General features: G+C 48.3%; 1 protein-coding gene across 4 annotated transcripts in view; it reads left to right on the top strand.

The window, feature by feature from the left end:
• The first annotated feature begins 17,455 nt into the window (after positions 1 to 17,455).
• Positions 17,456 to 18,151, top strand: part of MYO5A (myosin VA) — a 121,832-nt gene continuing 121,136 nt past the window's right edge. For 2 of the 4 annotated variants that reach the window (XM_075575707.1, XM_075575706.1), the window contains exon 1: positions 17,457 to 17,682. In XM_075575707.1, the coding sequence (XP_075431822.1) occupies positions 17,626 to 17,682 (57 nt within the window). In that variant the 5' untranslated portion in view covers positions 17,457 to 17,625. Of the gene's footprint in view, positions 17,683 to 18,151 lie in introns of all 4 variants that reach the window. The other 2 variants (XM_075575704.1, XM_075575708.1) reach the window with 2 other exon arrangements.

Genomic DNA, 18,151 nt, shown 5'->3' with positions numbered 1-18,151 from the left:
ATATATATTTTTTTAATGAAATTGGACCAATAACAACATAGTTGTTCCTAATGGTTGTAATGCCCCTCCACCTTGTCATCACTGGACCTTTTAAGTCTTCTCAGAAAAGCTTGGGGGTAGGACCGGTTCTCTGATCATCTTTGATGTCTCCATGGAAGACTGTTTCCTGGTGCAGTGGAGCAAATTAGAATAAACAGCAGAGAGACACGAACATTCTACTGGAGTCTTTGATCCTTTCTGGTTCTAACCACTACAAGTGACACATTGCAAGGCTAGTGTAACCCTCCCTGTCTGGTTTCTAGGAAGGCTATAACCTGTGTACTGTGTGTGGCTACTCCATTACTGGGTTACATTGACTTGGGCAGCTGGGCGATGAGGTAGCAAGATTGTAGAATAACGGGCACCAGGAACTTTTGTCATACAACAATCTTTTATTCAGATCCCTAGCCACTGGGATTATTTACATTTGCAGACAACGTACTGTTTTATATTAAACATCCAGGATTATGGTTTCCATCAGTGCCCACTCATAACCCTATACTGTAAGTATATATTAGTTTCTTTAGATTCAATTCATAGAAAGCTGCCCTTTTGACCCTACTTGCAATGTCCTGTTATTGTAATAAAGCGTTCATAGATAATGAATCTGTTCTGACTCTCGTGTATTTTGGTCCCTGCTAGTATAACCAGCAATTAAAATGTAGGTTCTCTTCTCTCATGGCAGGAGTGGCCAACTCCAGTCAACAGGTCAATTTTCAAGGATATCCCTGCTTCAACACAGATGCTCAATCAGTTGACTGAGCCACTGATTGAGCACCTGTGCTGAAGCAGGGATATCCTTGAAACCGGAGCTGTTCGTGGCCCTTGAGGACTGGAGTTGGCCACCCCTGGCTCGTGGCATGAACTCTTAAAACAAACACACTGGCCTGTTGCGAAGCCCAGCGTCACTTTGTTCTGTGTGTTGCAAGCGTTTCTTCACCAAAGTCAAATGAATAATTATCCTGTCTTATAAAAAAACAGGAGCATAGCAGATTACAAGTTGCTTTCAACTGAGTCACCCTCGTGCTTAAAATAACTCCCTTTAAACACATTATAATCAGAATACCATTATCAAAAAATCCACGTTTTACATGTTACGATTACATCAGATGCAAATTAGGTTTTTTGTTGGTTGTGATGGTTTAAAAAAATGTTGTATATATACGTTTTATGTTTCAGATGCTGGCCATCCATATTGTGCCAACTAGAATTTCACAGCTGTCCGGCGATAAGAGAGCCGTGCCTATGTTACTGAGCACCCTTTTGTCTAAATCCAACCGGGGACTTTTGTGATCTGTTTGCAACGTTCTGCAGGAAAGCAGTGTTTTTCTCCATATACAGAACGTGCCAGATTCTGTTCTTGACCATGTTCAGGGCCGAGCGTTGGGTTTCTTCTAGCATGCCACCACGCAGCATTTGACATGTTTAGCCTCCGTTCTAGGGAGACCAAGGATGGTCCTACCTAGCAGGATCTGTCCAGGGATCTGGCCTCAGGGAAGTGTTCAGAAGGGAATTAATATAAACATTTGTCTCCAGAACAGAATCCTGGATGGCCCTCCGCCGCCTTAAACTCAACATGGCTAAACAGAGCTCCTCATACTTCCTCCCAAACCTGGCCCTACTACCTCCTTCCACATTACTGTTGGAACTACGATCATTCACCCAGTAGTCCAAGCACGCTGCCTTGGGGTCACACTCGACTCCTCTCTCACATTCAAAACATTTCTAAAACCTGTCGCTTTTTCCTCGCAATATAACGAAGATACGCCTTTCCTCTGTTGCTCAACTGCTAAAACTCTGACTCAGGCCCTCATTCTCTCCCGTCTTGATTACTGTAACCTCCTGCTGTCCGGCCTTCCTGTCTCTCACCTGTCTCCCCTACAATCTATCCTAAACGCTGCTGCCAGAATCACTCTACTCTTTCCGAGATCTGTCTCAGCATCTCCCCTCATGAAATCCCTCTCCTGGCTTCCGATCAAATCCCGCATCTCACACTCCATCTCTCTTCTTCTCCACTTTTAAAGCTTTACTCTCTTCTGCCCCTCCTTACATCTCAGCCCTAATTTCTCGGTATGCACCATCCAGACTCTTGCGTTCTTCTCAAGGATGTCTTCTTTCTACCCCCTTTGTATCTAAAGCCCTCTCCCGCCTTAAACCCTTTTCACTGACTGCCCTCACCTCTGGAATGCCTTTCCCCTCAGTACCCGACTAGCACCCTCTCTATCCACCTTTAAGACCCACCTTAAGAAACACTTGCTTAAAGAAGCATATGAATAGCACTGTGGCTATTCTGAACACATGATACATAAAGCTTGGCACCCTGCAGATGCACTTACCAGAACTCCCTCCTACTCTGTCTCTACGTTCTCCCTACCTACCAATTAGACTGTAAGCTCCTCGGAGCAGGGACTGCTCTTCCTTAATGTCTAAAGCACTTATTCCCATGATCTGTTATTTATATTATCTGTTATTTATTTGATTACCACATGTATTACTGCTGTGAAGCGCTATGTACATTAATGGCGCTATATAAATAAAGACATATAATACATACAATACAATACAATCAGTATGGGGCAGTGCCACGAGATGTGTGACAGGGACCCATCTGGCTACATCCCCTGAAACAGATGCCCGGGTACCCATTATTAATGGCGTGTAGCCTGACATGGGTCAGATAACGTCTAAATCATTTTAAAGCAGGGTTCCGTGGCTGCCATGGGGTGAGAATTGGGACAACTCTTCAGCTGCCCGTCGGCTCCCCACGTAGCAGTGACTTGGCGGCTCCCCTGCAGCAGCTGCCCGATCCTGCAATATTGTTATTGATCAGTATGGCCACTTCTCTTTCTTTGACCCTAGCTGAGGATAAATATAGTTGAGAGAATTTATGAAAGTAGTAGGGCGCTGACCCGGTGCTAAAATGGGTCTCTTGTCAAAATATAATATCAGCAGCTTCTTTCTTATAAATTGGAGATGGCCAGTCTGCGGTTTCTGGGATTGTAGAACCCCTTGACCTTATGGGATATTAGTTTCAGGGAGGACATTGTGAGTGTAAAAATCAGATCTTAATGATACAAAATGTGTTACCAAACTAGTGACCTACCGCTCAGCCATAGCATGTACGCTGTGAGAAATTATTGACATACGGGTGCATATAGGGGAATAGTGCATATATAAACAGAAAAGTTCCCAGATGGGATCCAGAAAAAGGCCCCTAATTTGTAGCACTCACTAATGTCTCTTTATACAATGAACCTCTTTAGGTCTGGAAATCCAAATATTTCCACATACTGGCCATCATTTGCTGAAAATAGACATGAGATCCCTGATCATAGGATCTCTATATACACAGTTAAAACTATTACTTTATTGAGTCAGTTGATATATTAAATAGTATTTACAATGAGGAGAAAAAGAGGACATTCTTAAAAATGGTTTCGGGGAGGTTGTTATATTGTCTATTATAGGAGACGGACTATATATGCTCAGGTATGTATTCTATCGTATGGCCACCATTAGTAACATTGGTGATGGTCTATATACACATCAATATAGATGTTCCGTGAAGACCGGTCATACCGTATAACTAAATCGGGGTATCAAAAGATGTCTATTGTTCCCATTCTTTCATTGAAACCTCCACACATCATTATATCCAGAATGTGCCCACCAGTACATATGGATAGTTGAAATATTCATAGAATATGATACAAAATGGGACAAGGATCAGCTTCCCAGCAAATGGCCAAAGTGTAGGTGGGAGATGGCCGGTAAGCTCAGGCTTCGGTGAGAGTTAGGGACCAATAAAAAGCTAAAAGCTAAAAAGCCTACAGAACAGGTAGGGTAACAAGTGCGAAAAAGAACTTGGGACTTTAAAAGGACCAAGGCACTATATGGTGATCATACCACTCAGCCTTAGACTGCGGTCCCACTAACTACTACGCCGTGCGCTGTGCGATCAAGCCCCGCCCACCCCCCAGTTACTCCAGTCCCAGTTCCTACCTTGTCGCGCACCTTTCCTCAGCGGTGCGCGACAGGTTTTCAGGCAGGCAGGGGAAATTGAGATTGGCATTTGTGAAGGAGGCGTGGCCAGGCCCCCGTCGGCAGTTCAGCCAATGAGGGCAAAGCAGCCGCGGGACGTCATGGCCGCGCCCCCGCAAACCTACCGCCACGCCCCCTCCCATCGCAAAACGCTCTCTCTCCACTCGGACCGCAGATCGCGGTGTAGCGCTGTGCACGCGCCGCCCCCCCGCCGGGCGCGCATGCCACAGTGAAGACTGGGGACTCAGCCTTAATACTTAATGATAGTGACGTATCAACAGATCATAACGAGGTGAATAAAGGGAAAACAGTAATATATATATATATATATATATATATATATATATATATATATATATATATATATATATATATATGATCCCCAAAAAGGTCCCTAATAAATGCACCACTGAGGGAAAGAAAGGAATGACTGTATAAGTCAACAAGATACCAATATCTCATATATATGGCTGTCATCCGTGACCAAAAGCACCAGTGACCTGTAGCTTGAGGGCATTAGTAGAATGATCTAAAGATAACCATATAAAAGAAAATGATAAAACTTTTATTACATCAAAATCGCAACGGTGAATGATTATTTACTGTGAAAAGAAATCTTTAAATCCCCAATGGTGAGGTTCGCACTAAAAATAGTGTATTATTCCACAAGCTTAGTCACATAAATGTATAATTCTACATTCTTACCTAAACTGGAAATCGTTTGGTGCTATTGTTATAAATCTGTAAAAAAAAAAAAAAAAAATCCTCACTGTGTGCCTCACATAATGGCTGCCTTCTAACTTTGTGCTCAGTCTGTGACATGCAACAGCTGATTTAATTAGATTTTAAGCTCTTCGGGCAGGCACTCCTTTTCCTGAATGTTACTTTTATGTCTGAAGCACTTTTCCCCATTATATGTTATTTGTATTATTTGTTATTTATATTATTATGTCACGTGTATTACTGCTGTGAAGCGCTATGTACATTAATTGCACTATACAAATAAAGATATACATACATACATAAATACATTTGAAACATTATATCACTAAGTAACACATTATTGTTACAGGTTCCAGAGTAATAGACAGTCTGCTGTTTGGAACACAACAACAGATCAGTTTGTGATACTTTGTTGTCAACGGGCAGAGTTAAAAAAAACAAAGTGTCAAAGCCTGTTTCAAAAGAGGAAATGGATATGTATCTAATATTACAGAACTGGTTTATTTAAAAAAAAAAAACAGCACATTTTTCACGTTTTCAAGAAATGTCAAGATACTTACCGGTAAAACCAGCGTGTTTTGAGGGGGGCTTCCGGTGACGTCATCCGACATGGCTGCGTTTTAGGAGAGCTCCGTGGACCCCTGCGCAGAAACAGACAAATAAGCTCATTTTCCCCCACCGGTTTCAACCAACGCAATCATCCCCAGAAGGGTGAATACCGCGGCGATGCAGCCGAGACCAAAAAACCCAACACCCCGGCTGTAACAAAATACTTTCCCCCGGCACAGAGGAGCCCAGGCGCGGCGCCTGAAATCCAAGATGGCGCCGACGCACGAGGCTCCCCCGCTGCAGCAAGCAGCCAGCACACACCCGAGGGAGAACCCAGAGCCAGAAGGCACAATAACGAAGGCCTACTTAGAGGACCTGATGACCTCAAAAACAATAAACTTTACTCCTCGTTACAGCAAGATCTGAAAGCCATCGTGACAGAACTAAAGCGGGAGGTGTCAGGCCTGGCGGACAGAACCACAGAGCTGGAGACAAAACTAGGGGAGACCCTCCAGAGACAAATGGAGGCCGAAGACGAGATATTCCGGCTGGGGGAGGAAGTGGCCAGTCTCAAAGATGGAATGGAGGATCAGGAGAACAGAGACAAGAGACAGAACCTGCGGATACGCAATTGTATTGTATTGTATGTCTTTATTTATATAGCGCCATTAATGTACATAGCGCTTCACAGCAGTAATACATGTGGTAATCCAATAAATAACAGATAATATAAATAACAGATCATGGGAATAAGTGCTTTAGACATTAAGGAAGAGGAGTCCCTGCTCCGAGGAGCTTACAGTCTAATTGGTAGGTAGGGAGAACGTACAGAGACAGTAGGAGGGAGTTCTGGTAAGTGCATCTGCAGGGGGCCAAGCTTTATGTGCCATGTGTTCAGAATAGCCACAGTCCTATTCATATGCTTCTTTAAGCAAGTGTGTCTTAAGGTGGGTCTTAAAGGTGGATAGAGAGGGTGCTAGTCGGGTACTGAGGGGAAGGGCATTCCAGAGGTGAGGGGCAGTCAATGAAAAAGGTTTAAGGCGGGAGAGGGCTTTAGATACAAAGGGGGTAGAAAGAAGACATCCTTGAGAAGAACGCAAGAGTCTGGATGGTGCATAACGAGAAATTAGGGCTGAGATGTAAGGAGGAGCAGAAGAGTGTAAAGCTTTAAAAGTGAGGAGAAGAATGGAGTGTGAGATGCGGGATTTGATCGGAAGCCAGGAGAGGGATTTCATGAGGGGAGATGCTGAGACAGATCTAGGAAAGAGTAGAGTGATTCTGGCAGCAGCGTTAAGGATAGATTGTAGGGGAAACAGGTGAGAGGCAGGAAGGCCGGACAGCAGGAGGTTACAGTAATCAAGACGGGAGAGAATGAGGGCCTGAGTCAGAGTTTTAGCAGTCGAGCAACAGAGGAAAGGGCGTATCTTTGTTATATTGCGGAGGAAAAAGCGACAGGTTTTAGAAATGTTTTGAATGTGAGGGGCAAATGTGAGAGAGGAGTCGAGTGTGACCCCAAGGCAGCGTGCTTGGGCTACTGGGTGAATGATCGTAGTTCCAACAGTAATGTGGAAGGAGGTAGTAGGGCCAGGTTTGGGAGGAAGTATGAGGAGCTCTGTTTTAGCCATGTTGAGTTTAAGGCGGCGGAGGGCCATCCAGGATGATATAGCAGAGAGACATTCAGAAACTTTGGTTTGTACAGTAGGTGTAAGGTCGGGTGTTGAGAAATATATTTGTGTGTCGTCAGCATAGAGGTGATAATTAAACCCAAAAGATGTTATTAGGTCACCTAGAGAGAGTGTATACAGAGAAAAGAGAAGAGGTCCCAGGACAGAGCCCTGGGGTACCCCCACAGAGAGATCAATAGAGGAGGAGGAGGTATTAGCAGAAGAGACACTGAAAGTACGATGGGAGAGGTAGGATGAGATCCAGGATAGAGCTTTGTTCCGAATGCCAAGAGTATGGAGAATGTGAAGGAGAAGAGGGTGGTCCACGGTGTCAAATGCTGCAGAGAGGTCGAGTAATATGAGCAGAGTGTAATGACCTCTGTCTTTGGCAGCATGGAGGTCGTCAGTTATTTTAGTGAGGGCTGTTTCCGTGGAGTGAGCAGTACGGAAGCCAGATTGTAGAGGGTCTAGGAGAGAATAGGTGTTGAGAAAATGGAGCAAGTGAGCGAATACAAGACGTTCAAGGAGTTTAGAGGCAAAAGGCAGGAGGGAGACAGGCCGATAGTTAGAAAGACAGGTAGGGTCAAGCTTGCTGTTTTTGAGTAATGGTATGACTGTTGCATGTTTGAAGGAGGATGGAAAGGTTCCAGAGCAGAGGGAGGAGTTAAAAATGTGCGTGAGCGTAGGGATTATAGTAGGAGCAAGAGGTTTTAGGAGATGGGAGGGAATGGGGTCAAGAGGGCAAGTGGTAGAGGGAGAAGAGGCGATCAACAGCGACACATCCTCCTCTGAGACAGTGTCCCTGAATCTGTTCTCCCTGACCTCCTCCGACCACACCTCTCTGAGTTCTTTTCTACCCTCTGTGGAGACATTGACGCCAGGGATCTGGAAATAGACCGGGCACACCGCGCCCTCGGTCCCAGATCAGAAGACCCAAACAGGCGCGGTTCCACCGTTACACCACGAAGGAGAAAATCCTGACAGCCTGCCGTGACAAAGGTGATATCACGTTCCAAAATGAGAAAATACAGGTCTACAATGACCTATCCAGGCTCACAGTCAACAGGCGGCGAGAACTTAAGCCCCTAACCCTTCTCCTGCGAGAAAATGGCGTCCGCTACAGATGGGGTTTCCCATTCAAATTAACAGCGAGCAGAAATGGGAAATTCCTCACCATCTGACGCCCAGAAGACATGGCCGCGTTCGCGAAGACACTGGGCCTCAACCCCCCGCCCTCCTGGGAGGAAGGAGGTCGTCCGAGCCGAGAAGCAGGAGAGGGAGATGGGACCGTTAGATCCTCCCGCAGAATCGCCGCCCAATCGCAGTCGCAGGCAAGAGGAAGATAACCTACTCAAAAAGCCACACCAAGACTGTCCTTTCATTCCCAGTTGGCCGTTGCCGCATCCCTGTTCGGGCGCAAGACGGACAGCGCACCCCTGCTGAGCTGCTGGAGGAGAAGCCCTCAGCGATCCCGCCGCCGACTGATCACTCCGTTGAGTGCACCTAGACGACGCGTCCAGAACCCTGGCCTCGCCGAGGATCCGCCCGCGAAGTGACGACGGCCCCCGCGCAGAGATAGAGAAGCAGAGCCTGAGTGAAGATGCCAGCTGCTGCCCTTTTGTGGGGGGTGGGGGAGAGGGGGGAGGCTGAGGAAATTACGAGGCGAGCGGTTTTGGGGCCTACTAGAGCCCCCCCCCTCTGGCGGAGAACCGACGAGACGGGGACAAGAGGCCACCTGTGAAGAAACGTACCAGCTCCGGAACATGGTCTGTACAGGGGGGCGGGGGGGATAAAGAGGGAGAGCTGGACAAAGGCCTGGTAACGCAGGTCACGCAGAGCAACTACTGGACACTTATGCCCACTTAACCACACCTGGGGACCCCCCCCTTCTCCTTCTCCCCCCCCCGACCCCCCTCCCTCTTCGACCCCCCGTCCCCCCCCCCTTACCCAGAGGCCACGTCCCAGCACATCTCTGCCCAGCAATAGAATAATAAGGGTCCCCCGTGGCGCTCCGCCGCGGGAACATAGACCCCGATCCAGGGACACATCCCCCCCCCCTCCCGTTCTCGCCCCCCCCCCCTCCCGTTCTCGCCACCTCCCCCCCTCCCATCCTCACCCCCCCCATCCCGGGGCCCCCCCAGGTACAAACAATGGAGGGACGGGACATAAATAACGAGTTGGCAAAGGCAACAAAGTCAACACTGGGGCTTGCAAGGACATACGTGCCGCTAATCAGCAGACTAAGAGTGACTGCCCCAATGATGCCATATATGGTTTGCTATATGTTATAAGTGAACCTTCCTCTGAAAGAACCATGTGAGCCAGCTGTACCCACCCCCCCCCTTTTTTGTTGCTTGTCAGGTAGCCCCCCCACATGCCCCCCCCCACACACACACACCACCCCCTACAGACGCACCCCCCATGTACACGCACTCCTCCCCCCCAACACCCCCACACGCTTAACCCGTGCCCACATAGATACCCCCCCACCCCCCCATTATCAAAAAACACACAAAGGTCCCCCCCCCTCCTCCTCCCACCTTACTGAAGCGATAAACCAGCAACCAGACAGACACCACAACATCAGCACCATCAAGCCTCCGCTATGCCTCCCTCCGCTCCTCATACACCCTCAGCCCCAGGCTTACACGAAATCAACGCTGCCCCTCCACCGCTAGGCTCAAACATAAGCTCATTCACAGCGTCCAACACAACCCGATATAGGGCCACTACCAGCAGCGAAACTATAAATGCAAAAGTTACTGCTATCAGGTCGACCAAAAGATCCACAATCGGCTTTCCTATAGCAGATAACCAGCCCCACAACAAGGGCATGGAATGGGTTAGTTATATGTATATTACTGACTAGAATTGTTTTGGTTAAAGTTAATTGTGATGCCAATGCTACTTGTCCGGCACCTGAAGGGGGAAAAAAAAAAAAAAAGTTTATTTACAAGGCTTCCTCGATTGTAACCGATCCTCCATGTTGGGAATTTACAGTTTGCAATTATCCAAATGTATGCAAAAGCTTACTTGTATCACCTAACCATCTCAGACCACCGCTACCCGATCATAGAGACCCTCCCCCCCTCTCCTCCCCCCGTCCCCCCCCAGTTGTGTCCCCCCTCCCCCTCTCCGCCCACCCTCCCCTCTCCGCCCCCACCCTTTCCCCCCCTCCCCGTCTTATCCGCCCCCCCATCCCACCCCCCCCCCACCCCACACACACACCCATCCCACCCCCCCCACCCTTTCCCCCCCTCCTCCCCCCGTCTTATCCACCCCCCCATCCCACCCCACCCCACACCCCCCCCCACCCCACACCCCCCCACCCTTTCCCCCCCTCCTCTCCCCCCCTCCCCTTCCCACACTCTCCCCCCCTCCCCTTCCCACACTCCCCCCCCTCCCCTTCCCACACTCCCCCCCCTCCCCTTCCCACACTCCCCCCCTCCACTTCCCACACTCCCCCCCTCCCCTTCCCACACTCCCCCCCTCCCCTTCCCACACTCCCCCCCTCCCCTTCCCACACTCCCCCCCCTCCCCTTCCCACACTCCCCCCCTCCCCTTCCCACACTCCCCCCTCCCCTTCCCACACTCTCCCCCCTCCCCTTCCCACACTCTCCCCCCCTCCCCTTCCCTTCCCACACTCTCCCCCCCTTCTCTTCCCACACTCCCCCCCCTTCCCACACTCCCCCCCCCTTCCCACACTCCCCCCCCTCCCCTTCCCACACTCCCCCCCTCCCCTTCCCACACTCCCCCCCCTCCCCTTCCCACACTCCCCCCCCCTCCCCTTCCCACACTCCCCCCCCCCTCCCCTTCCCACACTCCCCCCACCCCTTCCCACACTCCCCCCCTCCCCTTCCCACACTCCCCCCCACCCCTTCCCACACTCCCCCCCCCTTCCCACACTCCCCCCCCTCCCCTTCCCACACTCCCCCCCCCCTCCCCTTCCCACACTCCCCCCCCTCCCCTTCCCACACTCCCCCCCCTCCCCTTCCCACACTCCCCCCCCTCCCCTTCCCACCCTCCCCCCCCCTCCTCGGCGGTATTATGGGAGGCCCATAAGGCAACCATCAGAGGTACTCTCATCTCTATAGCATCCCATAGAAAAAAAGTTAAGGCAAAATTACTCAAAGACTTGACAGAAAAAATAATCAAACTAGAACAACAACACAAATCCAACCCCTCAGGGAAAATATACAAAGCCCTAACTGCCACCAGAAACGAGTTGAAAAAAATCCAACTAGAGGATGTCGAAAAAGCCCTTCGATGGACTAACCAGAGATACTACGACAAGGGCAATAAAGCTGACAAACTTTTGGCCAGCAAATTAAGAGGGGTACAAAAAAGGTCCCAAATAACTGCGATTAAGAACAGATCAGGTGACATATTATATAATGACAAACACATTGCGGAAGAATTCACCAAATTCTATACCAAATTATACAACCTCAGAACTCAGGAGGATAATAGAGCTTCAAGGCTCACAGCAGTCTCGCATTATCTAGACAATTGCAATCTCCCATCTCTGACAGAAAAGGAGAATGAGACGCTCAATGGGAAGATCACAAAAGAGGAATTGGCAGACGCGGTAAAAGCACTAAAAATATCCAAAGCCTTGATGGATTTACAAGCGCCTACTATAAGAGATTCCTCCCGTCCCTATCACCTCACTTACTAGCCTTTTTCGACTCCTTTATGGAAGGTGAACCCATACCAGCCTCAATGTCACTGGCCAACCTAGCAATAATCCACAAAGAGGGCAGAGACCCAATGCAGTGTGGGAGTTACCGCCCCATATCGTTGTTGAACAATGACCTTAAGCTGTACAGCAAAATCTTGGCTAATAGATTAAACCCCATCCTACCCAGACTGATCCATAATGATCAAGTGGGATTTGTCTCGAGCCGACAGGCCTCGGACAACACCCACAAAATCATAAACATAATAGACCACATTAATCATACAAATACCAAGGCAGTTCTCCTGAGCTTAGATGCAGAGAAAGCGTTTGACAGGATCAGTTGGCTATTCTTAGACAAAACTATGCAAAAATTTAGCTTCAGGGACTCATTCCTCGAGGGGGTCCGAGCATTGTACCAAAACCCTTCAGCATCAATTAAGCTCCCGGGAGGCACAGCACAAAGATTTTCAATAAAGAACGGTACAAGGCAGGGGTGTCCGTTGTCCCCTCTTCTCTATGCCCTGACGATCGAGCCACTGGCGGCTAAAATACGCGAGAGCGTAAACATTCAGGGCGTACCAATTGGCAATACAAATTACAAAATCTCGCTTTTTGCCGACGACATAATATTGTCCCTAACCCACCCCCAAACGTCTCTTCCCAACCTACATAAAGAATTGATAGAGTTCAGCAAAATTTCGGACTACAAAATTAATAATGACAAATCAGAGGCCCTACACCTAAATGTCCCAGAGCCGGAAGTTAACCTATTGAAACTAAACTTCAATTATAGATGGAGTTCCTCATACATTAAATACTTGGGAGTGAATGTATCAGGCAACTACCAATCACTATATAAATACAACTACCCGGCATTGTTCGGAAAAATCAAAAAGGATCTAGATAAATGGGAAGACTACCAGATCTCATGGATCGGAAGGATGATCTCGGTAAAAATGAATATACTCCCCAGATTACTATACTTCTTCCAGACACTCCCGATACATGTCCCCGGCTCTGAACTTAAAAACATTCAGAACAAAATGTTTAATTTTATTTGTAAGGGCAAAAGACCCAGAGTTGCCAGGTCGGTCCTCCTGGCATCAAGAGAGAGAGGGGGCCTGGGGGTCCCAGATATCACAAAGTATTATCTAGCAGTCCAACTGAGGCAAGCCGTAGTGTGGAATGCAGACCCAGGCCTCTATTGCTGGCTAGACATTGAATCCCACTACGTAAAAACGCCTTCTCTGCAGGCCCAACTTTGGTGCATAGATAGGGGGATAGACCACCCCGCAGTTTCGACCTTGGCGCTATAAGACACACCTGGGAAGTTTGGCGGAAATGTAGAACGAAGTTTAAACTAACAACGCCGGGCTCACTGCTCACTCTGATCCATAACAACCCCCACTTCCCCCCAGGATGTGAACCCAAACAATTTGACGATTTCCGACTGAAGGGGATCAGGGCGATCGCCGACCTGCTGAGCAGTGGAAGGCTGCTGAACTTTCAAGAATTTTGATCAAAACACGAGGCCCCAGAACTGAGCCCATTTAAATATCTCCAAATTAGGCATTTTCTCCAAAAACTGTCCTCAAAATTCGAGTTTCCTCCCCTCACCAACTTTGAGAGGCTATGCCAAACCGGCACGCATCAAACAGCCCTGATCTCTAGCATATACGCTGGCTTAGAGAGGACGGCAGGCCCCTCCACTCACGACTACATGTCCAAGTGGGCGGCGGAACTAAACATAGAGAACATAGAGAAGACTGGGAGGACATTTGGGACGCAGCTTCAGGAACTTCCATCTGTACCACAACAAAAGAAAATATCTATAAAATCATGTTCCACTGGTATCTTACCCCAGTTAGATTGAAGCAAATCTACCCCCTGGCCTCGGATCTATGTTGGAGAGGCTGTGGACAGAGGAGACATGGCCCACATTTGGTGGTCATGGCCAAAAATCCAAAACTATTGGCTGTCAATTCAAACTTTAATCCAAGAGGTAACCTGCCTCACATTAACCCCAGACCCACTGACCTTCCTCCTGGGCAGGCCAATTGAGGAAATTGACCGCCCGGTAGGAAAATTAATCTCCTCCATCCTTACTGCGGCTAGGTGTGCTGTGGCTTTCTCCTGGAGAAAGATCTCCCCCCCCCCCCCGTCCAGGAGGTTAAGAGACGAATAGATGACGTAATGCTTATGGATCGACTAACAGCGTTTCTAAGGCGTAAGACTACAAGTCATTACAAAATATGGGAACCCTGGGAGGTTCACTGACACCCAAAAAGAACCTAAACAGAGAAACTGTGACCCACGGGACCTTAGTCTGAAGGAAGATGGTGCCAACGGGCTGGGGGAGGTTCCCCCCTCCCCCCATACCCTCCTCAACCCCACCCCCCTCCCCCTTCTCTTTTTCAGACCTCACTTCCCTGGTCACCCAGTGACCCAGATGTCGCGCCACCCTTGGCGACACCCCCCCCCCCCCCGCTCCCCACTCCTCACACGGTAAATTGGAAAACAAATATGTATTAGGATACTGCGATGTGATTGATGCTTGTAATCTTGCCTAATTCCTAATAAAAATGGTTAAAAAAAACCCAAAAAAACAGCGTGTTTTAGCCCCCTCCACCCCAGGGGAGCTAAACCATTTGAGTGCCGGAGGGGCCTCGGAACCAGAGAGCCACGGCCCCTCCGCAAGGCGGCGGCGACCCCTAGCCCGGAAACAGAAGAGCCGCCCTCTTCCTTTTCCCTTCACTGCAGATGGCGCCCTGCGCTCCGTGGGAACGCAGGACGCGATCTCCCCTAGAACAAGCAGGAACTTTACGGATGTAGCCACTACACCACAGGGCCCCTGCAGCGCCCGACCCCGTGACGTGGCAGCTACGACTAAAGAGCACCCCAAAGGGTTTAATCTAAAAGAAACCAATTATTCACAGCACTCCTTGCACTCGCAAAAGCGGGACTTGAGAAAGGGCGTAGTGCCAGAGACGTTCCTATTCTTGTCAGTGCATTGTGATGAAGACTAAAGATATGTGACCGTTTTGGCCGCTGCAAGGAGTGCTGTGAACAATTGTGTCTTGTATGTGATATTCGGCTGGTGGTGATCGGCTTTTTCATCGGCACCCGTCGTGGTTTCCAGCGATTAAGAATCTCCTGTGGCGACTGCTGCCCTGACTAATTTATCTGAAAAGGGTTTCATCTCCCGCGTCACGCGGGCCAATAGGAAGCTACAACGTCATCCGTCGCGGCTTTCTATTGGCCAAAGTGACACAGGGTTTAAATACCAGGAAGTGGCGGCCTGACTTTTACTGATCAGCATTGCCGCGGTTCAGTTCTGGGATCCCTCGGCTTTGCATTCTGATTTTTAAAAATAAAGGGGGGGGGGGGGTGAGCTGAGGGGCGGTCCAGGATGTTTGGTACCAAGTCACCTCTGGCGTTTAGCTGCCACTCACCTTGCAGCAGAGACATCTCGCCGCCGGCCGCTTTGCCACCAAGGTAAGCCCCTAACCTTAGCCCTTAGCCTCAAAACCCCTTACCCCTAAAGTTAACCCCTAAGACTAATAAATGCTAACGCACTTAGCCTAGTGGCAGCAGTTAAATGGCTGCGGCGAGATGTCTGCCGGCGGCTAAATGGCAGCAGCGGGGTGGCTGTGGCAAAGTGTCCCATTCCTCTTAGGGGAGCTTTAAAAAAAAAGGTGTAATCCCACATAACTGGCCAAAAATCTACATTTTGTAAAGTATTTAAGAACCTAATTGCCTTACCTGAACAAATCTAACCAAGCTAAAAGCAAGGACTTGGCTGATTAGTTTTTTTCTTTAAAAAAGTATGACAAATTGCAATTCTTAATGGGGAAATGTTTGCCAACCAAATAGTACTTTAGCCATAGCTCACCTTGTCCTCTTCAGAGAGCCAATACAGATAAGGAGGAGGCACTGCCTTTAGTGCACTCTGCTCCTAGGAGGGGTCGCCCCTTTAGCAAATCACATTATTATGCAGCTTGCAGGTGCATTTTGCAGATCACCATAACAGAAAATAATATGTAATTTGACAACCAGTGCATCATTTTCATCACATGCGCCTATTACAGTTAGGTTATGAATCCAGCAGTTGGCGGGTGTTCAACTATAATATAATTATATGTAAATATACAAATTTTCGATTTGGGTTTAGAGCTCCTGGCTCCGTTGGTCAAATGTTTTTCTTCATTCTTGCAACCGTTACTTATTTCAAGGGAAAAAAAATAGCCATGTGAAATAATGTTTGTGGGGCTTATTAAATATGGCTAAAAATGAAGTTTCTCAGAGATGCTTCAAAGATCTGTTCACATCATGTTATCCCTGGTGTAGTTTGCAGAAGGTATTTCAAAACGGCATAAAAAAAAAAAAGAAAACCTGAATGAATTATAGGCCCGATCCAAATTAGATGGCTGAATTTGGTTGTACAAACTATTTTGCATCCTGATCACAGATCTCATGGGGACCCACCACAAAATCCTTGCACAATTTGACTACATTTGCGGCAAAGATGATATGCTAATCTTTTTCCGCACAAAGATCTATGCTTTTATTTCTTTGTACTGCTGTACAGGCATACCCCGCATTAACGTACGCAATGGGACCGGAGCATGTATGTAAAGCGAAAATGCACTTAAAGTGAAGCACTGCCTTTTTTCCACTTATTGATGCATGTACTGTACTGCAATCGTCATATACGTGCATAACTGATGTAAATAACGCATGTGTAACAGGCTCTATAGTCTCCCCGCTTGCGCACAGCTTCGGTACAGGTAGGGAGCCGGTATTGCTGTTCAGGACGTGCTGACAGGCGCATGCGTGAGCTGCCGTTTGCCTATTGGGCGATATGTCCTTACACTTTACTTAAAGTGAGTGTCCTTAAACCGGGGTATGCCTCTATACAACCTCCAGGTGCGATATAACAAATTCTTGCTCCCTGCTTTTATAGCATTAATACTTTTAAAATTGCATCTCTTATAGCAGGGGTGTTTAGGATCTACTTTAGCTCATCCTAATATCATCTACCACCACTGAAACTAACAAAATAAAAATGCTTACTACTCCCTCCCACTCCGGGTCCATATGGATCCTGCCTAGCGGCGGATAGAGTAAGGTGGGCCTAACTTTCAGGTTCAGATTGCCAAGGTGGGCCCCCACCTATGGCCCACCGCGATTACTGAGCACCACAGTCTTAACGCTTTGCCACCTTGTTCAAAAATGAATTTTTTTTTAGCCTGCCTTAAAACACCACTTTTTAACCCAGGCTATTTGTTCTAGCCCAGGGGGTGGCTACCAGGTCAGGTTTTAAGGATATCCCTGCTTCCGCACAAGTATATAATCCTGAGTTTCTTTTTCTTTATTAATTATTATTTATTTATAAAACATGAAAAAACAACTAATAACAACCAGACAAACCCCCCAGACAGTAAACCTCCAAATCCCCAAGTATAATAAGTTGTGTCTCTTTACATGTATCCAAAAAGCCATATAATATATTAAAATAGTCTTGTGGCCCAGGGGGCTATGTTTGACCCTCACCCCCTGCAGAAGCGGCCTGATATAGTCCTATCCCCCCCTCCTGCAGATGTCCCCATGAGTTGCAAGTGCTATTGTTCCTCTTGCACCCAGGGACTTGCTGCTGTAACAGGAGAAGATGCTCCTGCAGCCGGAGGGAGGCAGAGTCACCCAAGAGAAGCCCAGAATCAGAGCTCCCCCCTCTGATTCCCACAATGCACAGAGACCAGAATAGAAATCTGGGCAGGTAACATGGTGATCATCTCCACCTTGGGCTGAACCCCCCCCCCCCCTCCCCGGGCTGGTTGGATTGCGTTGCTGGATCCGGGTTTGTGTGCTCTCTCTGGCCGCCGCCGTAGCCGCCGCAGGGAGAAGCTGCTCCCCCCCCGGTGCCCGGTGATGCAGAGCGGCAGGAGCAGCGGCAGCAGCATGGCTGCATCAGAGCTCTACACAAAGGTAACTCCTGTGTGCAAGCCCGGGGTGCAGCTAGGATGTGAGCAGGGCTGTGTGTGCAGCGGTGAGGAGGAGGAGGAGGATACAGTGTAGCCAGGGCAGGGTCTGACAAGAGCAAGCAATGGAGGCTGGAGTGAAATGAATGAAAAACCCTTGTTTCCAGGGAGAACAACACACATCTCTGTAAATATTCAGCTGGGGTGATGGATATACATATAATATTCAGCTGGGTGATGGATAATCTGTATATCCATCACCCCAGCTGTATATCCATCACCCCAGCTGAATATATCTGTATATCCATCACCCCCGCTGTATATCCATCACCCCAGCTGAATATATCTGTATATCCATCACCCCAGCTGAATATATCTGTATATCCATCACCGCAGCTGAATATATCTGTATATCCATCACCCCAGCTGTATATCCATCACCCCAGCTGAATATATCTGTATATCCATCACCCCCG

Source organism: Ascaphus truei, chromosome 18 (genome assembly GCF_040206685.1).
Source record: "Ascaphus truei isolate aAscTru1 chromosome 18, aAscTru1.hap1, whole genome shotgun sequence".
NCBI classification, from domain to species: Eukaryota; Metazoa; Chordata; class Amphibia; order Anura; family Ascaphidae; genus Ascaphus; species Ascaphus truei.
The sequence above is the reverse complement of the archived record's forward strand: the minus strand, read 5'-3'. Positions and strand labels throughout refer to the sequence as shown.